At 39.7% G+C, this 22461-nt stretch overlaps 1 protein-coding gene across 1 annotated transcript; it reads right to left on the bottom strand.

Moving 5' to 3' along the window:
* Positions 1–4358: 4358 nt before the first annotated feature.
* LOC110777373 (uncharacterized) lies at positions 4359–7790 on the bottom strand. Its single transcript, XM_056833926.1, has 7 exons — positions 6907–7790; positions 6719–6842; positions 6477–6674; positions 6032–6325; positions 5773–5852; positions 4489–4970; positions 4359–4402 (listed from the first exon to the last, which is right to left on the bottom strand). Exons 1-7 carry the CDS (start codon positions 7788–7790, stop codon positions 4359–4361), a joined length of 2106 nt encoding a protein of 701 aa, XP_056689904.1.
* Between the last annotated feature and the right edge of the window lie 14671 nt (positions 7791–22461).

Raw genomic sequence — 22461 nt, forward strand, 5'->3', positions numbered from 1 at the left:
AAAATAGGGTTGGTTGGGTAAGCGACACGTGGAGGTCATGTGGAGTCTAACATAGTCATACACGTGGGTAATTGACTAACCAGACTTTAAGGCGACGCCAAACAAGCGGCAGTCAGTACACCAAACATAGGAGAGAGAAAATAAAAGGAGTAAAAGATGTTGTGTGGCGACCACTGGGGGGGTGGGTGGGTGGGATTTGGGGTGTTAATGAGCCGAGCCTGCTCGTGAACTATTCGATACTCGGCTCGCTAAGTTTGGTCAAAGTTCGGCTCGGGCGGGCTCGACTCGAGCTCGGGTTCGGCTCGAGATCTTAACAAGCCAAGCCTGAGCTATCCTAAGCTCGGTTCGAAAGCTCGTGAGCAAGCTCGAGTTTTAATAATACTGTAATTTTTACTACTTAAGACTATCCCACATTGGTTATTGCAAAAGAATTGAATGAAAGAATGAGATGCATATAAATTAAACTCATATTGCAATAATCATACTTTATATGGGCCATTTGGTTTGTCAAGCTGAGGTGTTTCTCTTTGAAGCATTTCGTCAAGGTCTTGAAGAGGAAATGGAAAGGGGTGCGAATGTAAAGTGACTAAAGGACTGACCCCCAAATATGAGGATCTAAGAGTTCTTGATACACCAATTGCTGAAAATTCCTTCAGGGGAACGACCATTGGAGCTGCCATGACTGGTCTAAGGCTTATTATAGAACTATAGAAGGAATGAACATGGGATTTATTTGTCGGCAATATGGCATTCAACCAAATCTCAAACAATTGTGCACGTTGCATTACACTTTTGGAGGACAATTTAAAATAGAGAATCACATTTGTTAATGGCAGTAGTTGAGACTTTATTACTGACAAAGTTTCATTGTCCCATATCGGCAAAAGCAAATAAGTAGCCAACTAGAATCACTTATAAAACTAAATGACTATTAGGCTGTTTGGATATGGCATCAAATAATACCATTTATTGGGCCCTATAAAGTCTAATATTTTGTGTCTATTTTGGGCTTAGCTTATTTTGAATTGGACTACAGTTATTCCTATGCTTGAACAAAGCACGAGCCGAATCGAGCTTGGTTTCGAGCCCGAGCTCGAGCCGAACCGAGCCTAGGTTCGAGCCCGAGCTCGAGCTCAGTTTTCAAGGCTCGTCGAGCTTCGAGCTCGAGCCGAGCCTAAGGTTAGAAGTTTCGAGCTCGAGCCGAGCTTGCCTAAGTTCGGTCTCGGCTCGGCTCGTTAACACCCCTAGGTGGGATAGCTGGATTACGAGGGCGTGAAAATCGCAGCCAGGCATGTATTATGAAATACATGTCATGGGCTTGTTTGTAATTTCCCAGCCATTTTGAAATTGTTGAATAGTCAACCCCGTTTGCCAACTTGGATCCCGTTACTGCCAATTTTGTAATATGAATACCATTTTAAAATATTTAGCACCATTTTTGTGATATTAATACCACTTTATAAAATTTAGTACAAAACGAGTACCATTTAAGGAAAATGAATTTCATTTAGAAAAAGTTTAGTACCATTTTTGTAATACCAATACCATTTTTCTAATGAATTGCCAACTCAGCAATGCCAAGTCAGCACCCCGTTTTACAAGTGTACAATACCGTTTTACATTTCTCCCCAAAAATATTTACCATTTAGATTTACCTTTTTATTTGGAGTTGGCATGTTTTTGCAAATACATGTCTGGCATGTATTTGGACTTCCTCGCTGGATTACTGGGTTAGATACGGTGGAAAAGGATGATTTTTTTTCACATATCAGATATGTGTGAAAATACACCTATCAACTAAAAGACAAATAGTTAAAAGACAAAAAAGAAAGTACCGTTCATGTTAAAAAAATTATCATTCTGTAAAAAAAAGTACAATTCTGTAAAAAAAAAAATACTATTTTTGTTTAAAAAAGTACCATTTAATTACTTTTTTTGTCTTTTTTCCTATTTTGTCTTTTGTTCTGATATGTATTTGCCCATACATATCTGATATGTACTTATACTTCCTCGTGGAAAAGCTCAAAAGCTTGCAATTTGCAATTAATAATTCACGCTATTAAGGCCAGTTCTTTTGAATTTAATTGCAGTGTCATTAAGTTAAGTTCAGTTCATTTCAATTTAGTTAAGTTTCATTCCATTCAGTTCAGTTCAGTTCAGCTTCATTCATTTCCATTTAGTTCAATTTAAAAAAATGATATTGTATTCATCTTATTTTTTAAGGCAAAATTGTCAAAAAATACATTCTTTTTGCCTCACTTTGTGAAATAGTACCTTATGTTTTCAGTTTTGTCAAATAGTACCTTGAATTAAAAAATTGTTTTAAAAATGGTACCTTGTAGCAACATTTCGGCCAAAATATCAATTTTCCGGCCATTGAAGGTACCATTTTCGAAAAATTGACATTTTGGCCGGAATATTGCTACAAGGTACCATTTTCAAAATAACTTTTTAATTCAAAGTACTATTTGACAAAACTGAAAATATAAGGTACTATTTCACAAAGTGAGACAAAAAGAAGATGCATTTTGACAATTTTGCCATTTTTTATTGATCTTATTTTATTATTATAAGTTAAATAAAATAATATTGTGATGTTAATATTTATTCACCATTATTATTAATTATTATTTATAATATTATGATTTATTATTTATTAGTATTATTTATTATTATGATTTATTTATTATTTTCGTTATATTACTTATTATTTATTATTTTCTATTCATTCAGTTCTTTTCAGTTCAGTTCAGTTCCATTCAATTCAGTTCAGTTCAGCCCAACAAAGTTCAGAAGAACAGTGCCTAAATTCTTCAATTCTATAAAACAGGTTGTACAATTAAAAAAATTTATTTGAATGTTATGTATATAGTCTCAGGTTACTCGATTTGTAGCATGTAAAATATTTTCATGAAAAATTATTTTTCTATTTTCAATCATTTTTTGTTGTTTGATTTGACAAGAGATAAAAAAAAAAAAAAATCATAACTAATTCAAAGGTGGAAAATCATTTTCCATTTGATAAAAGGGAAACTACTTTTCCATCTTTCCTCCTTATCTCCATCATATTCTCCATTTTTACCTTTTTTTTTTGTAAGGAGTCAAACAAAGGAAAACTAATTTAAATTTGTATTTTTCCTAGAAAAAAAATTTCCGTTAAAATATCACATTTCTTTGAAAACATTTTACGGTAAATATATTATTCCTACTGTATGAATGTGTTACAGAAATAAATGCCTAAAATCAGTTTATAATTTTGAAGATAAATCAAAATAAGCTAAAAATCTAAACTTGATTAAACGTTATTAAAATACAGGGAATACTAAACATCAAGTGGTTTGTGTCCATATGTACACAAGTGACTCAAATACAATCTTTTTTAGTATCAACACATAATACGGAGTATGTTAATATTAAAAATACAAATAATTTTTATTGATATTTCTTAACAATATATTAATATACCAATATCATACTTCCTCCGATTTCTAATACTCGCAACGTTTGTAATTTATACACTATTCACATATTACTTTGACTATTATTGGTGATTTATACGTAAGTTAAAACATAGTCATGTGGGATCTTGTTAGATTCGTCTTATTATGTATTTTCAAAATATTAACTTTTTATAATTTTTGCTTAAAGAGAATAAAAAATATTAGTGATCAAAGTTGTACATTGACATACGTAAAAGTAACAAACGTTGCGAGTGAAAAAGAACGCAGGAAGGATTAGGTTCTATACCATAATAAATTAATGGACAAAATACGAGTTTACTTGTATGGACACATACCAATTGAGATTTCGAGTTGTATCATCCCAACGCGGAACAAGTAATATGATACTCGTACAGTGCCACAGTGGGGACAGACATAAGATTTGTAAATAATTAGAGTAATGGGGGAACCTTGATTTGACAGCAAAATTGACACGTTAACTTGAAAACGTTAACATGAGAGCAAGTTGTATGCAAGTTGAGAGTAACAAAAAGTAGTTTTGGAAACAAAACATTCATGGTTTTGATGCAAGTGGATGATGAATTAGATTTTTCAAAGATCTGTTCTGTTTTCAATAGTGTGTTTGATACTGTTGAGTCTTTAGTGCTTTAAGAGGATTGTGATGTGTTTTTTTTTTTTTATCAGAAAGATACAATAAAGTTAGTATAGTCTTCTCTCAAGACTGTATCCTAACATATCTAAAAAAATAAGAAAAATTTACTATCTATGTATGGATCAATTTCTTGGTGCGTTTGTATGCGATGATCTAAGACGGCAACATAATCTGCAGCGCGATTGGCTTCCCTATAAATGTGACGAGAAGAAATACTATCAAAATTATTCAAAAGCTGTTTGACATCATTCATCAATACTTGTATCTTCCACGGGCATTGAGTTTTTCCCTGCAAAATATTTATGATTAATAAATTATCACCCTCAATGAAACATGTCGTATATTTTATCTCGATGGCTAATAGAAGACTATTACGAAGAGTTGTAGCTTCAGCAAGAATCGGAGAGGATGTTCCAAGATTGTAGGTTCGACTAATAATGTTATTTCCTAAGTGGTCTCTAATTACTACACCAGCTGTTCCAGAGTTGTTACGAAGTGACCCATCAAAATTAATTTTCACAATCCCAGGGGTCGGAGGTGTCCAAGCAACTTGCATGGTACGTGGAGGCTTTGAAAGAGAATTATTATTAATGTTCACATCCAATGAATCGAGACGTGTACGCATATTCCATTTCGTAAGGATCCTGAAAGCTCTACTGTATATTCCCATCGATGAGACGGGAGATTGTCTAAAAATGTGAGCATTACGTGTTTTCCAAATACTCCAAATAGAAGTTATGATCTTTTTAGCCGGTAAGGTTACATTATTACGGAGTTCACGGAAGAGAGAGAGAACAGAAGAAGATCGAAGATGAGTACCAAGCCATCGAACTGAGGCGTTTGCATTCCAATATTCTCTAACAATGGGACAGTGCAAAAATAAATGGTCTTGTTTGCCCTATATTGGCTATATGGACCTGGAGCTGTCAAAACGCTTATTCGAGTCCGAGTCGGAGTTGGAGTCGGGTCTTAGTCATGATCTAGTCGGATCGTGTCGGGTCACTTTATCAACCGAGTTCTGGTCGGATTTGATCAGGTTGATTTCCGGTCATGTCATGTCGGGTTATTCTTTCATTTTGGATATAGGTCGTGTTCAGGTCGGGTCTTATTCCGGTCGGGTACAATTTTAGGTACGGATTTTATCGAGTCGGGTTTGAGTCAGGCTTGTATCAGTTGATTTCGGGTACATGTCAAGTTCGGATCGGATAATTATATCGAGTCAGTTAAAAATTTAGGTCAGAGTTAATTCACTCTTGGAAACGGGTTAAGATCGGGTCCGATAACTATCTGGTCTAGCCAAGATTTTAGCCTATATTTTTTTTCTTCTTATTTTGTAAAAATTAATGATTTATTTATTTCAAATTGAGTTATATTTAAACCAAGTCATCGTGTGTTTTGTCAAGTCAATACATGTATAAACTTAATATGGATTACGAGTCAATAATCAATTTGGTCATCTCAATATTTTAATGCGTAAAATGTATAACTATACTATTAATTAAACATAGGCGAAACACATCATGTACGATTGAGTCATTTTGATTATAGACCGGGGTCTTAACCTTGTTTTATATCCTTTGAACCCAATCCGACTATTTAGCGTTTATTTTTACAACGGTTAGAAATTGGAGGGTTCCAATATAAATTGGACATTTATACCTGTCTTCATCATTCTTACCAGAACCACTTTCCTTTTTCTTCCCAATTCTTTTGCAATCCATCTTCAGCGCCTCTTGACCCTAAAAATTGCAACTCCAGATCTTGTGACCTTTTTTTTTTTTTTTGATAAGTCAGTAGATTTTCATTGCTCAAAAAGAAACCAGATTACAAATTAGAGTCCAAAGCCTAACAGACTAAGGAACACACAAACATGACAGCAGGTCATGAGAAAAGAACAGAAACAACAAGCCTAGATTACACATTTGTTTTTCCACCAAATCTGGTCATCAGTACTAGGATTCCTAGCACCTATGTGAGTTAGTCTCTCAATGACACTCCTCCGGATGCAACTAATAGTAGCTGCAGGGGTGGGAATCATCTGATTCCACTGGGCATCATTCCTTGCTCTCCACAGGACATACACAGTAGCATTGATAGCAGTATGCATTACTATCTTCTGGAATTTGCTGCATTTGCTCTTCCATTTAACCCATCTCAATAGGCCCATATACTGAACTTTGCTAATAGGAATATCTAGCCATTTTTCAACCCCCTGTAAGCACCTTCTGCTGTATTCACAGTCAAAGAATAAATGTGAGTGGGTTTGATCCACATAACTGGCACAGGGTAGAGTTACATATACCCATTTTATGCAGTCTTGTTCTTGTTTGCAATCTCCCTTGCACCATCAGCCAGCAAATCACTCTAGTTTTAGGAATAGAAGCTCTATTCCACACTGCAGACCCCCAAGGGACCTTGTCACCATGCTGGATAAGTTTCTGGTAAACTTTCTGAATATAATATTTAGGCATTTGAGCCAACTCAATCTCAATGAACAACATCTTCAGATCCTCCTTAACACTACAGATCTTCCTCCAGTACCAACCACTATCAGCTTTTGGCTGATATTCCCACCAATAGAAACTTTAATGTAGATGGAATTCACCCATCTAACCCACATTGTGTCCTTTTTTCTAGCTATTGCCCATACATACTTCCCTAATGCAGCAATGTTCCAAGCCTGAATCTTTCTAATTCCCAACCCACCTTCCTTCTTTGGGCTACACACTCTATCCCAGGCAACATAACCAGGCTTAGTGCAAAAATAAGTGCCTTGCCATAAGAAAGCTCTACAGATAGCGCACCTCAACAGTTTTGAGAACATGTTTAGGGAGAACAAACACTTGTGCCCAGTAAGAATGGATGCTCAAGAGTACTGCATTTATCAGGGTTACCCTACCTGCAAAGGATAGGTTTCTGTAACTCCAAGTCTTAATCCTAGCAAACATTTTATCCACTAGACTTTCACAGTCAACATTTGTGATTCTTTTAAAATAAATAGAAACCCCTAGGTACCTAAAAGGGAAAGTCCCCAGGGAAAACCTAAACACATCCACCACCTGCTGAACTACATCAGTATTCATACCAACACAATACACTGCAGACTTCTGAACATTAGCTTTTAAACCAGAAGTATCAGAAAATAACTTGAAACCTTGAAGGAGCAGATGAATTGAATTAAACTCACCCTTGCAGCAGAGAATAAGGTCATCTGCAAAGCAAAGGTGAGTTAACTTAGTTGATCTGCATCTTGGGTGAAATTTGAAACAACAATCTTCTCCCACCTTGTGTAGTGTTCTTGACAGATACTCCATGCAAACCACAAACAACAAGGGCGATAGGGGATCCCCCTGTCTCAAGCCCCTGTGAGAGGCAAAGAAACTATGGACTGAACCATTGACCATAATGGAGAATTTAGGAGTTGTGACACAGGTCATGATCCACTGAACAAACAGATGTGGGAAGCCTAAAGCAAACAACATTTCCTCCAAAAAATCCCACTCAATTGTATCATAGGCTTTCTGCATATCCAGTTTGATCAAATAGCCAGGTGAGGCATTCTTCCTTCCATATTGTCTAACAATTTCCTGACATATCATGATATTGTGCATGATGAACCTACCATGTACAAAAGCTCCTTGATTCTCAGCTATCAGCTCAGGCAGCACACCCTTCATTCTCTCACACAGAATCTTGGTAATATATTTATAAATTACATTGCAGCAAGATATGGGTCTAAATTCAGTCACACTTTTTGGACACTTTATCTTGGGAATCAAAATAATGGTAGTGGAATTGATCTCCTTCAAGAGCTTGCCAGTATGAAAAAAGTCTAACACAACATTTGTCACATCCTCCCCTACTATATCCCAGTTTTCTTTAAAAAAAATGACTCCCAAACCCATCAGGGCCAGGAGCTTTGTCTCCATTGATAGAAAACATGGCATGCTTGACTTCCTCACCAGTAACAGGTACCAGCAGTTGGTCTTTCTGCAGTTGCTCAAGAGTAGGGCCAGCATGTACAATTTCAGGCATGACATTGCTTCTATTAACAACTTTTGTGCCCAAAAGTTTCTGATAGTACTCTAAAAAGGCATTAGACACAGACTTGGGATCACACACCCAGTTACCATTCATATCATGTATGGCATGAATAGTATTATGAATGATTCTAGCCCTGATACTTTCATGGAACAAAGAGCTATTTTCATCACCATCCTTAGCCCAGGCTTCCTTTGCTTTCTGTTTCAGAAAAGACATGTAAGCAGAATGCATGATTTTATACTTTTTTGCAGCTTCCACCTCTCTATCAGCAAGCTCACTATCACTAGGATTAGAGTGGAGTTCCTTCTGGCATATTTCTAGATCATGTCTAGCTTTTAGATCAGCAGCATGAATGTCATTAAAACCTGTGTTGTTTAGTTCCCTAAACACCCCCTTCATTCTTTTAAGCTTCCGAACTACCTGGTACATCCTGGTGCCAACAACTCCCTTTGACCAGTTGGTCTTCACCAGATCAGTGTAACCTTCAGCATGTTTCCACATAGCAAAGTATCTAAAAGGCTTCTTTGTAATGTTATCAATAGGGTAAACAACAAGCACAATAGGACAATGATCATACTCACCCTCAGACAAGAAGCCAGCTTCTGCATTAGGGTAATTCTGAAACCATAGGTCATTTGCCAAAGCCCTATCAATTTTGGAAATCACCCTAGCATCTCCTGCTTGCTTGTTATTCCAAGTGTAAAAGTGACCAGCAGCTTTAACATCCTCTAACCCACATACATTGACACAGTTCCCGAAGTCAACCATTGATTGATATCTCACAGGGGCACCAACCCTTTCATCCACATTCAAAACACAATTGAAATCACCCAACACCAACCAAGGCTTAGACATACCACTTCCAATACCACTCAAGTCCCTCCATAACTCCTCTCTCTCTCTGCTATGGTTGAAGGCATAAACAAAAGTGCAGCCAAACTCTACACCACCACTCTTTGGACAAACCAAACAATGAATCAATTGACTAGTGACCATCATCACACTAAGACTGAAGGCATTTGGGTTCCATGCCAACACAATCCTACCCCCTTTATTTTTACAGCTATTGGTAGTGAAACACCAACCATTGAACATGTTAACATACAAGGCCCCCATCTTAGCATAGGGCACCTTTGTCTCAAGGAGACCAACTAACCCAGCACCATGAGATTGAACAAAATCTTTCACCTCATTCTGCTTCCTCTGGGTGTTGATCCCCCTCACATTCCAACTAATAACCCTATCCACTGTTACCAGGAGAGTCCCCTCTCCTAGAAACAACAGTTTGCATCACCACCCTTCTTCCAACATCACAATCCTCATTTCTGTCTTCACTTCCACCATCATCCAATGTGTTCTCCTCAGTGTCCAACACATGAAAATGGTTTCCAGTAGGAATGATTGAGGTTCTCTGGTCTCTCCTCCTGCTATAGTGTAGCACAGTTTGTAATCCACCATCCTCAGGCACTACTTCAGTGTTTGTAACAGGTGCAACAACAGGTGGACCAGCAGGTGCCACCTGCTGTCTAGGGACCCATACCCTTCTACTACCTCCCTTCTATAGACACCTACTTTTGTCCCCATTCCCGAAAGGGAAGGTTCGATGATGAAAGCGTAAATCTCCACTTGACAACGCATCTCCTATAAAATAACGAATCTCAATTCTCCTTTTCATTTCACCCGAAACCTGCTATTTATAGAAACCTGCTTAAAATAGTAACTGCCGTAATGGGTAGTTGTTAAAAGTGGCAAGTCATAAAAGATAGAAACCTGTCAGAATTAGGTGTTGCACTCCAACATAAATCCTAAATGAGATAGAAATTGCGAGAGAATCCTATTCCTAATACGATTCGAAAATAAGAGTCACGTATTGATTGAAATCCTAACGAGCCTAGAGTTCGTAACGGGCCCAGACGCATTCCGTCATAAAATTAATACGCACTAAAAGACTCGATTAAGTCTCATACGCTCCGGATTCTAAGATTCCGAATCTGACAAAGAAACGGCCCAAACAGCAATTTCAACGCCCAGCCCTGGGCGCTGAAATTGCCTGGATCCTATTTTCAACGCCCAGAGCTGGGCGCCGAAATCTTTGACGCCCAGCACTGGGCGCGGAAAATACCTGGGACGTATTCTTTCCTAATTCCTCGTGGATTAGAGCTCTACAATTCTATCTTTCCACGAACTCTTTTCTATAAATAGGGCCTTAAGTTTGACGTGAAAAGGACACACAACACACAATTCATATTCTGAGTATTGACTCCAACCCCTAGCCTAAGCCTCACGCTGCGAAATTGTTCACACGTTCTGTCGCAATCGATTTATAAATCGAACAGAACGTATCCTGTCCCATAATTGAGATTCGTTAAATAAAAAGGAGAAATAGCAAAGTCAAAGTGGTTAGTTTTCTGAGAACCGTGACGCACCTCTCAAGGGTGCGTCGTAATGTGTCCCTTTTCGATGATTTAATTGCTTTCCTCGCCCTTTTTATGAACTGTTAAACTAACTAAATCTGATTGTTCTATCACGCCTAACAAATATAATATTTTTGGGAAATTGGATTATCATGCTAGGTCCCTTAATGCTATCTAAATCAGATAATCGCGATCGATCTAGTATTATATGTTGCATATTGCTAAAATCAACTCAGATTAGTTTAATAGTTAACGCATGTCCCTTCAATTATTTATGCTGAGCTAGTAAGGATATCCTGCCTCTGGAGTTATCGACGAGCGAAGTACTCCTCTCGGTAGTTACAGTCCCCCGAACCCTCAATCTCTACCTTGCGGGTGTATGTTGAGAGATCCCCACACCAGGGATCACAAGGGAACCTACGGCCGTCGTGGTCAAACATAATTGCACTCCAATTATGTCACGATAACCGGGTTTTGTCAGTTTTTCTCATTGTTGTTAAAAACTGAATGGCGACTCCTATATTACTAGTCAATTGGGTGTAAACTCACAGGAAATCCAATTACACTTGATTGAATAAAAAAGAATCGTCACACCCACGAGGGACGAGGTCACGCATTAGCCTCGTGCTTTTTCGACCCCCTCATAGTGGCGACTCCCCTGGGGATAGTGAAGGAAATACTCGTGCTTGTAGGTAATCAAAATAGCCGAAGGGTGAAACGATCCTACCCCGCGTTTATTTCCCCATCAAGTTGGGACGACCTGAAAATCAGCATATTAATGTGAACGGGCAGAACCGCATAACGAATCTCGTCTCCCTTCGGAGTTGGGACTAAGGATACCTTTTTTCGCCAATAGGGGGGTGCATACGCCGCGCATGTTGCCCACTCGGTACTTGTGCAGGTAGTACACCTATCCCGAACCCAATCGCTCGCTCATTAGGTCCCTCTCGCCTGCATGCCCCCTTGGCTTGCACTTGCTGGTTGGCCTCTTGAGCGAAATTCGTCTGTTGAAGACACTACCTCGACCGGGGCATGTGTTGGATCTACGATAGAAGCGGTACCAAGCCAGGCGCAAATAACTACCCATAGAAGCCTATCATAAACTACGTGACATGTTATTATCGCCTCATGATGAATGTTAGTTATGTGTAGCGGAATATGTGATTGTGTGTGACAAACTGTCCTAGAAAAACCAACGACCTTAAAAATTGCCCAAACATTCATAAACCAATTTGCCAAAGAGTTATACCGAAATACGTGTTCCGCAAACCCGAACGATCGCCACAAAAATAAGCGACGCTCGGGATGGCCTGTAACGAATCCCACAAACGCTGCACAACGCGTAAAGGACGTTATAAGGCAAGCACGCAAAATTAAAGTCGCAAAAACAAAAGTATACGCAAACAGAAAACGAGAACCAGCCAGGGACGCATTTTCAACGCCCCTGGCTGGGCGCCATTATTTCTCACGCCCTATGCTGGGCGCTGAAGTTGCTGCCTGGCCTTTTGGTCAGGCACAACAGCCTCGGTGCCCGCGCATGAAGTATACGTAGCAGTAAAAAACTTTTCGTGAAAAAATTGCTACGAGGGCGTATGAAAAAGCACTCAATTCCAAAAGCGACTCATATAAAAAAAATAATAACTCTTTGTGTCGTTGTTAGGCCTCCTACGACGACAATGCTCGACATCAAAACCGAACATGCTAATTAAACGACCTTGAATGTCACATGGGCGAAGTATTCAAAAAAAAATAATGTTCGAATAAAGTCTTCAAAAAAAAAATGTTCAAATAAAAAATAAATAAATCCGAGTCTAGACTAGGCTATGCCAAAGTACAATCCAAATCCTAAGTCTTAGTTGTCTTATCCATAGAATCGGTCCTAATGCTTGGTGTCGTTCTGCAAGTTAAAAGGTTAAACCATATTGAGTCTCCCTTCCTAACATTTAAATCAATAAGCACCCATATGTAATTGTCATCCCTTGCTAAGAATCCACGGCCTCAATACTCTCTCTCACCAATAAAAATAATATATTATAGTATTTGCAAAATGGAAAGGTCACATTCTGAAAATCATCCCCCATAGTCGCACAACCCCCAAAGTGAACCTAAGGTATCAATACCATTGGCACAAAATTAATAGCCTCAAGGCTTATGATCACATTGGGTCACGGCTATCATAGTCCTCTCGAGCCACTCGCTCCTTGAAGTGCTCCTAAGTATGGACTAAAAGATTTTCCATGAATACAACATGACGAACCATGAAAATACCCAAATCGGCATGCCATAAGACTACCATTGGGGTAAAGCAATACACACTAAAGAGAGAAGCCGCACTAATGATTCTAGTCTTGCAAAAATGAAAATTCGATCTCCCCAATTAACTACCTTGCCAAAATTAAGCAAAATGGCGCATGACAAATGAACACCCAAGGGTTAAAATCTAAAGTGTCAACCAACGAAAGTTATGGTCCAATTAGCCTAAGTCTGAGAGTCGCTTGGCCAAGTATTATATGCTTACGCCATGTCATTATTTTGAGTCTAGGCCACCTCCTTGTATTCATACACGGGTTATAATCAGAAAGATTAATGAAAGTTTGAGTCTAAATCACAACTTCCAATTAAATCCCAGAAACTGGAATCTGAAAAGAAGCAAAAAAAGTTATTTTCGATGCAATTCTTTCGTTAAATTTCAATAAGGTAAAAACAAGATTTCGAATCTACGCTATTTGCACATTTTAAGAAGCGACTAAATACGCTTGCAAAGTAAGACGATTTAAAGGTCCACCCTAGGCCTGCTAGAATTAAAGGTCCACCCTAGGCCCTACTAAAATTAAAGGTCCACTATAGGCCTACCAGACGAGGCTCACCCAGTCTCGCCTCGTGACTCAAAGACCACAACCATCTACCTTTTAGCCCAAATAAATAAAAAATTGATTGAAGGATTTATGTTGGGGAGAAAAACCCAAGCAAAAAGAAAAAAATAGAAAGAGAAAAGGGAGAGCGAAAAGAGCGAGCCATGAAATACTTAGCCCGTATCTCCCAAAGTGCGAAATTTACCCAAATAAACGAAGGAAAAGAATTGAGTCAACCAATCCAAATAATGCCACAAAAACTACATAAAGTTCTACGATGTCTACCCTTTCCAATCCTTATGTTCTTAGACGCCTTCGCTCTGGGGCCCCTGTTCAGCTTATTCAACCCATCCATGTTCTCATTGCCATAACCCAAGAAACCATTACCTCGACTCTTGTTCTTGAACTTGTTGTCAACCGCAAACCACGTACGGCCGTTGACACGTGCGTCATACCCATTATTACACCTCCGTTAGCATAATGACCCTATAACTTGTTTGAATACATCATGTCGATATACCCTTGAGCCGTCCCCATGCTACTCATCGGCCTTGGTTGATGTAAACTCATGACACTAGCTCGAGGCTGCAAATTGTGAGTCCTAGCAAATATAATCCTCATGCTTGACCAATGCCTATACAAATTATCCTATCTCATTCAACCCATCTTTCAAACCGTCTTGAGTCACGAATATAAAAAAGAAGACAAATGAAAAGTACAAAAAATGTAAATAATAAAAAAGGAACTTTGCAAAGCGCCTCTAAAGTTAGTCTAAAAAGAAAAGAAGCATTTAGCGTACCAAAAAAGATCTGCCCAGAAATAATTTTCAGCGCTCAGCGCTGGGCGCCGAAATCTTTAACGCCCCAGCCTGGGCGCCGATTCTCTCTGCTCGCCAAATTTTTTCCAGAAGTGCTCGTCATTTTATCCGCACATACACGGAAAAATAACGAACACTTGGAGGGGTACAACACGTATTCAGATATACGTACCACCAAAAAATACATACCACCAAAAAATACATGTACTCAAAAAAATACGTATAAAACAAATTTTTGGCTTACGGCAAGGCAGCAGATTAAAATAACAATAAACTTCACTTATTCTACCGTTTCAAATAATATGTTTCCACCTCATAACGTACTTGTTTAAAATCGGCATTCTAAGAAACCATTTTCTAGGCTAAGAACTACGCAAGACCTGATTCCAAATTAAATCTATTTAAGGCGGATACGTAGGCAATCCATGATTCGGTCCAACCAATTTGCAAAAATATTAAAGCCTATAGAAAAACAAGAATAAAAATAGAAGTCCCTTATTGAAATTTAATTACTTGCAATCCAAGTCGAAAGAAAAAATTAAGTCAAAGAAAGAATCCAAGTCACCAAGATGCCAAAATGAGCACACATCGAAAAATAATAAGGGCACGTACCCTTGCCAGAAGGAGCACTCACACTCCTAGGAACTTAGCCAAGACTCAAAAGATCGCTTTGACTCAATTGAATGGGGGCTAGCGCAAGCGTTCATGACCTCTAAAGTACTCGACTTGACCCTCCCTAAAGCGAACTAACTCACCTAAAGACCTCCTTTCACCACTAGACATAGTCGTTCGCTTAAAGACCTTCTTTCACCACTAGACACAGTCATGATCGCCAACAAATAGTAAAGGCAGTGAGCTTGCAATGGAAAAGATTATTCTACGGCATCGCCCCATCGTTCCTTCGAACTCAGGGCACCCGTTCATGGTAATTCAAATGCTTGCTAATCCCCTTTGAAAAAAAAAAATCAGAAATTGTCAATAGGACTTGGCACTTAACCAAGGCTCACCCTACTCAGACATATGACACGGGCGTCTAAAATCGAAATCTGAAAGCATCATTAATGGGAAGACATAACAGCAACTGGGGGCTAAAAATTGAAATGAAAGAGATAGTGAAGGAACTAAGTATACCTCGACCTTTTATACAGACATACACGTAAATCTAAGTCAATTTGAAAACGGTTTATATTCCCGCAATTTTGGAAAAGATGGCCCTAAAAGCCTAAAGTATATGCCAGACGGGCACAAGTATACCTTGACGCCTGCACCTTGGCTTCCAGCTAATCCTTAGACATCATTCCAAAAATCGTAACAGTATTTTGATTCACTCATGTAATCCTGTACGAACCCTTCTATAAGTCAACTTACTTAGGACACCTCGGATTGTACACAGTAGGACTCGAACTTCAAATAATTTTCAAAGATTTCTTCGAACATAATAAAGTGTCGTTGGTTTAGGCTAAGTATGCGTTTATCTCAATGTTGCAAGTGAGTCAAAAGATTTCTAAATATGATTATGGGTAAAGAAAGGTGTTTATGCCAAATTTCGTATGGACGACCTTTGGTTGGGACATAGACGACTAGATAAAATAATTATGCAAATGACAGGAAATAAATGACGGAAAATAAAGAGAGACGAGACAAGAGATGGTGACGCGGAAAACCCGAAAGGGATAAAAACCGCGGGTGGCAATGAGTCCACCAATCCACTATGTTATTGGCATGAAAAGCCTCGTTGAATACAAGTACATTGTTTATTCGCGGGTATGTAAACGATGCTAATAGTAAAACATAGGTAAAAGATAACAGGGTGTACGAAGGGAATACATGAGTGGATGATTTGCTTGGGGAGGGCTTGTTGTGGATGAGCTTCGTATTACGGCATCACGTTTGTTGTTAGGGGAAGGAAAGCTTGCTATTCTCTTCTGATCACTTGGATACGGGGAAGATAATAGAAGTAGGAGATGATTAGTTAACCGTAGGTGGTTTGGGTGGTCTTCGAACGGTTTCTCACAGGAGGGTAGATAATGGGAAGTAATATCTTGGGATCGGAGAGGATCCGATGCCTTTAGGTTTTGGATGATGGTGGTATTTATACAGAACTCTAAGTCTAGTATTGTTGAGATAGTTGTGCTAGTAATGCTCCTTGAATTGCTCAACTGATTCCACGATCTTCTAAACCGCTTCCTTGACCTTCTCTAACTGATTTGACCTTGACTCAGCCACAACGACTCCCTAAAAGTAGGAGCTAACTGGTACGATCTGATTCACGTTGACCCGTTCATGCGTCGATCTCACGTCATACAAAACGACCCATAACAATAGCCCCCATTTTCCTAATTGTAGCAAGCCGGAAGTTAGGAAAATAATCTTCAAAGCTTGTCACCATGTTCGTTTGTTATCGACGCTAATCTGTCACTGTCTTCGGCTTGTCCGTCGTCTTTCGTACTTAACCTTGTTCAATGACGTCACCACCTGGTGTCATCCACGATTTCTGATAGCACTCGATGTCATCACGCGTATATTGGTGTCTTTATGTCGATGTTGGTGTCCTCAACTTAATGAGATGTAAACCTGACATCTTGTGAAAGAATCGTTTCTCTCAACAAGCGTAAGACGACATAATGTAATTCTTACAAAACTTTGCGAAAACATGTTAAGACATAGCCGTTAGTTAGGTATCCGGCGTCATGGAAAACTTTTGTATCTTCGTCTGTCTTTTGATATTTGCGGGCGTCGCGGCCGACTGTTGTACCTTAGTCTGTCGTTTGATGTTTACTGCGTCATGGCCAACTGTTGTATCTCAGTCTGTCGTCTGATGTTTACAGGCGTCATGACTAACTGTTGTATCTTAGTCTGTCGTCTGATGTTTACAGGCGTCATGACCAACTGTTGTATCTTAGTATGTCGTCTGATGTTTACAAATGTCATGGCCAACTGTCGTAACTTAGTACGTCGTTTGACGTTTACAGGCGTCATGGCCAATTTTTGTATCTTAGTCGGTCGTTTGATGTTTACAAGCGTTCCTCTATTGTCGCCGTTGTGTGACATTCATCGTATGCAGGCGATATAAGCCTCTTCGTTTGTTCGTAGTCATGCGAAGAATTTAGAGATGGAAGTTGCGTCGAGTGGGCACAAGGCCGAATCATTTTAATCAGATGTAATGCCATGTGAGGGTAGGTAGCAGGCGACTAAGTTGAATTTACAGGTAAATGAAGTGGATTGTTCGAAGCAAACTTATGACGAATGTCAAGAAGAGTCGAAGAGTTGTGAGGTTTCCTATAACATGAGGACGAGGGATAAGAGGCTTCGATGGTGCAGTCTATGGAAGGAGAGTTTAGCCTATGGGATTTTCGGAACAGTAGTCTAAGTAGGTTTTGAGTAATCTGGGCTGGCTTCGTTTGTCGTCGGTGTTGAAGGGGAAAGACGTGTGTTTTTCTATTTTGTATTTGGCGATTGGTTAGGCGTTTGGACAAGCGTCGAGGGTGCATACACGTCGTTAGCTTAAAATGTTGTTTACGTTGTCTCTGTTGTTCGCTGTGGAATAGATGACACCTGTGAGGTACTCAAAGCACGAAGTTATGTGCACGTAAATAGAACCTGCGTCGTTTGTAGTGGTCGCGCTTAGAAGCGACATGTCGTCGTTGGGATCCAATAAGTTTAAGGGTCATGACCATGGAGACGTTGTCGCTTGTAGTTGATAGCGTCGTTCGTTGATGTCGTCTTCTGATGATGTCGTTCGTTGCTGTTGTCGTTGGTGATATCGTCAACAAGTGATCTGTAGAGAATAGAAAAGGTAGAGGTGGACGTTCGCTTGATGCGATGTTAGCGTTGATTTTCAAATAAATAAGATGAAACATAAATATAATATAATTGCGTTTGGAAGGATATATTCAATGCGACAGATAACAAAAACTGAAATTGAACTTTAATCGCAGTGTAGTGAAAAATGTAATAAATTAATCAACGCACGAAGTAAGTGTTAGATATTACTTAATATGGGCTCGTGTAACGAAATTACGTCGTGTCGCTGACTGTCCCTTGATGACGATTCTACAATCAACAGCATTGTCCTGATGTTGTGACACCTCTCGTCGCCGATCTTGTTTTCGTTCCTGAGATTATTGTCATCGCTTGTACCACCGTCATCACATTTGGCGTCATCCCGTCACGTTGAATGATGATGCATCGCTGGTCTTGACACTGTCCATTCCAACGTTGGTCGGCTTATTGGTTGATCCTCGCACTTTCTTGTTAATCGATTGACGTCCTATCACTTGTCGTCTTTGGGAAACCCAATGACTTTTCTTTATCCGCCTATTTCAACATGTGATAGTAGTTGAGCCCCCAATGTTTGTACATTTGTCTTAGCGTCGTACCTGTTACCAAAATCTTACGACAAGATCATCATGAAAATAAATTGTATCACATCGTCAGTTAAATTTCAAAGTTGTAACAAGTATATTAAACTGAACGGGAGTATGTACTATCTTGCCCCCCTGTGGCGGCTTTAGGAAGATATCATGACTGAAGTCGGCCACAGATATGATGACGTTCGTTTATATTTGACGTCGTACATGCGTGCCAGCATGATGCAACCTCTAAACGTCCTGTCAAGTCAAATTACCTCAAAACGATTTGATAAAATGGTTTAGTCATTAGAGAAATTGAGACATTCATGGTGCGATGCAAAAATTTATTAGTTAACTTGATGAACGTTGAATACGAGACATATTAATACAAGAGAACAACAATGAATGAATTGAAATGATAAAGTGTGTGAAAAGTAGTTTAGAAGTTACTCATGTGTCATCATGGTCATTGATGATGATTATTCGACATTCCGATTTCCTTAGCTTTCTCGGTAGTCTGGTGGCGTCGTGTCATCGGTCATTGCCATCTCGTGGCGTCGGGGCATACCGTCATGATCAAGGTAAGCTGTTGTCATTAATATACATACTAACGCGTATAGTCGCGGCATGTCGTTAGTAAATGAAAAATAGTTATCACGGATGATATATGAGAAAATTTCAATAGGATATGAGGTGTTAGTTTATAAAATTTTGACGTCACTAATAAATGAATTGAGTCACTCATACCATTCGATTGTGTTGATGACCCTCACGATCTGCGATGTACGTGGCAGCGACAATACGTGTATATTATAAATAAAAGATAACTCACTTCGAAAGTATGTTCGTACCTTTAGCCCCCATTGATATTCATGTATCAATCAACGATCTGTTGGAGAACTTACGAAGAAATATATTGTTAAAATAAAGATGTTCGATAATCACTTCTACGTACCATGTTTAACACCGAGAAACTTCTTGTCGTCATAGGGGTAACCAGAATGGTCGCGTCCTGCTGTCGTGGCGTCATGTTGTATCGTCGTGACCTCATGTCGTGTCGTGACCTCGTGTAACACTTCTAACGTTGGTCGCCTGCTTTACTCACGACCTTGCCAAGCGACACGTCAGTACCTGTAGACAAGACAGTACCTTGTCACCTGCATTCTAACGTCGGTCCCCTGATGTACTCATGACCTAGCCAAGCGACACGTCAATACCTGTAGACAAGACAATACTTGGCGACACGACATGATCAAACGACAAGTGGTGACGATGTTAGTACAAAAGGTAGGATAACAACGTATAGCATATATTTCAAAGTGCTTTTGGAAATTAAAACAAGCAAAGTATACTATATATAAAAAGAAAATCAAGTATACTATATGAAAATTAAATGAGATAGAGTATACTATATGCTCCCCTGTGGCGACTTCAGGACAACTACAAATTCTCCTATTTGATACTTAGGCTGAAGTTAGCCACAAAATCTAGTATTGCCGACAATTTGTTGTTGAATCTCCATTTGTCGCCTTCGTTTTTGGAGACGTCGTCGACTGATGTGGAGGTGACGTCGGACGAAACTATGTTGACGTCATGTCATTGGTGGATGACGTCACGTGTTCGCATCTGTTTTAGTGACAACAAGGACTAGAAACAATATTAGTTTAAATTAAAATCACTGGGGTTGAGTTTTATACCATACTTCTCGCGACGTCAAGTGATCAAATCGTCTCGAGGTCTTATCAAGGTACGAGACAACTCATATTGTATCTTGTTTGTGGTGACATCTGCATGATGGTCCGTGTCGTCTAGACCGAAACCTGTCACGTATTCGAAAACGAGGCCAAACGATTAGATTTGAATATTATAAATATTAGTACCTATTTTCGATGTCATCAAGCGTTGGTGTCGTTGTTGTCACGATATGCATCATCTAGGTTGAATTCGACCACTCAGACGCGTCACTTCTAGCGATGACACTTGCTGATGTCGACACCTGATCTGACGACGACATGTACCCTGACGTCATTCCATATTCCATTGACTAACGAGCCTGGCGACGACACCTGACCCGTCGACGACACCTGACCCGTCGACGACGCCTGACCTTCGACGATACCTGACCCGTCGACGACACCTGACCGTCGACGACACCTGACCCGTCGGTGACTCCTGACCGGTCGACGACACCTGATCCATCGACGACACCTGACCGTCGACGACACCTGACCGTCGACGACGCCTGACCCGTCGACGACACCTGTCATGCTGATGACATGTGCCCTGACGTAGCTCCATCTCATGGTGGCGACAAAGTATGACAACAATCCATAGCCTGACGACAAATTTATTGGTGAACCCAAGTGGGTCGGGTATTGTGTTTGAGAGAATATTTGTGGATATGTGTTTGAAGATAAATCTAGCCATCTCCCCACAGACGGCGCCAAACTGTTTATGCCAAATTTCGTATGGACGACCTTTGGTTGGGACATAGACGACTAGATAAAATAATTATGCAAATGACAGGAAATAAATGACGGAAAATAAAGAGAGACGAGACAAGAGATGGTGACGCGGAAAACCCGAAAGGGATAAAAACCGCGGGTGGCAATGAGTCCACCAATCCACTATGTTATTGGCATGAAAAGCCTCGTTGAATACAAGTACATTGTTTATTCGCGGGTATGTAAACGATGCTAATAGTAAAACATAGGTAAAAGATAACAGGGTGTACGAAGGGAATACATGAGTGGATGATTTGCTTGGGGAGGGCTTGTTGTGGATGAGCTTCGTATTACGGCATCACGTTTGTTGTTAGGGGAAGGAAAGCTTGCTATTCTCTTCTGATCACTTGGATACGGGGAAGATAATAGAAGTAGGAGATGATTAGTTAACCGTAGGTGGTTTGGGTGGTCTTCGAACGGTTTCTCACAGGAGGGTAGATAATGGGAAGTAATATCTTGGGATCGGAGAGGATCCGATGCCTTTAGGTTTTGGATGATGGTGGTATTTATACAGAACTCTAAGTCTAGTATTGTTGAGATAGTTGTGCTAGTAATGCTCCTTGAATTGCTCAACTGATTCCACGATCTTCTAAACCGCTTCCTTGACCTTCTCTAACTGATTTGACCTTGACTCAGCCACAACGACTCCCTAAAAGTAGGAGCTAACTGGTACGATCTGATTCACGTTGACCCGTTCATGCGTCGATCTCACGTCATACAAAACGACCCATAACAAAAGGCACCTAGCTTTTGGTTAAGGCACACTTCAACATGTGACTACCTTGACCATAGCAATGTCGCACAATATGACATTTACAAGAGAAGTAGCAAAATCACTACTCGAACATACCTCGCACTAAAGGAGTCTGGTTCAAACTATTCATGATCCATGTCACCATGAATGCACAAAAACGTATGCAAGGCATTATAGCACCAAGCCAATCCCGTAGCTACAATTGGGGGCTTGATAAAAACACTCCAAAAATGCTCGAAATGACGATTTTACCACAAATTCTCGACGCTAATGCTATACATACGTCATAGGGGCACACTCCTAAGCTTTAATCGTGTAAAACGAACCTTAGAATGGCTACAACCCCTCCAAAATTCTAAGCACTACTTAGAATATATAAAGCCACCCCACTAACAAGGGTAACTGAAAATCGCGAGTCACCAAAACTCCGATCAAACTACTGCACATAACGCTCGCCCTACAAGCGCCCGTTACACAGTCTACCTCGTTCCAAAGCAAAAACGAAAGAAAAAAAATCAAGGATAAGAACTGTCAAAATATACTCAGAAATCATTTTAACGCCCAGAGCTGGGCGCCGATATCTTTAACGTCGCGCTGAATCTTTCTGCTAG

The sequence above is a fragment of the Spinacia oleracea genome, chromosome 1 (genome assembly GCF_020520425.1).
Source record: "Spinacia oleracea cultivar Varoflay chromosome 1, BTI_SOV_V1, whole genome shotgun sequence".
Classification (NCBI taxonomy): Eukaryota; Viridiplantae; Streptophyta; class Magnoliopsida; order Caryophyllales; family Amaranthaceae; genus Spinacia; species Spinacia oleracea.

Coding starts and splice junctions, on each gene's coding strand:
- LOC110777373 (XM_056833926.1), bottom strand. CDS start 7,790: ATGAAGGGTGTGCTGCCTGAGCTGATAGCTGAGAATCAAGGAGCTTTT. Junction 6,843..6,906: donor ACTGTTGAGGTGCGCTATCT/GTAGAGCTTTCT, acceptor TGCCTGGGATAG/AGTGTGTAGCCCAAAGAAGG. Junction 4,971..5,772: donor GGTAAGAATGATGAAGACAG/GTATAAATGTCC, acceptor TCCCATTGTTAG/AGAATATTGGAATGCAAACG.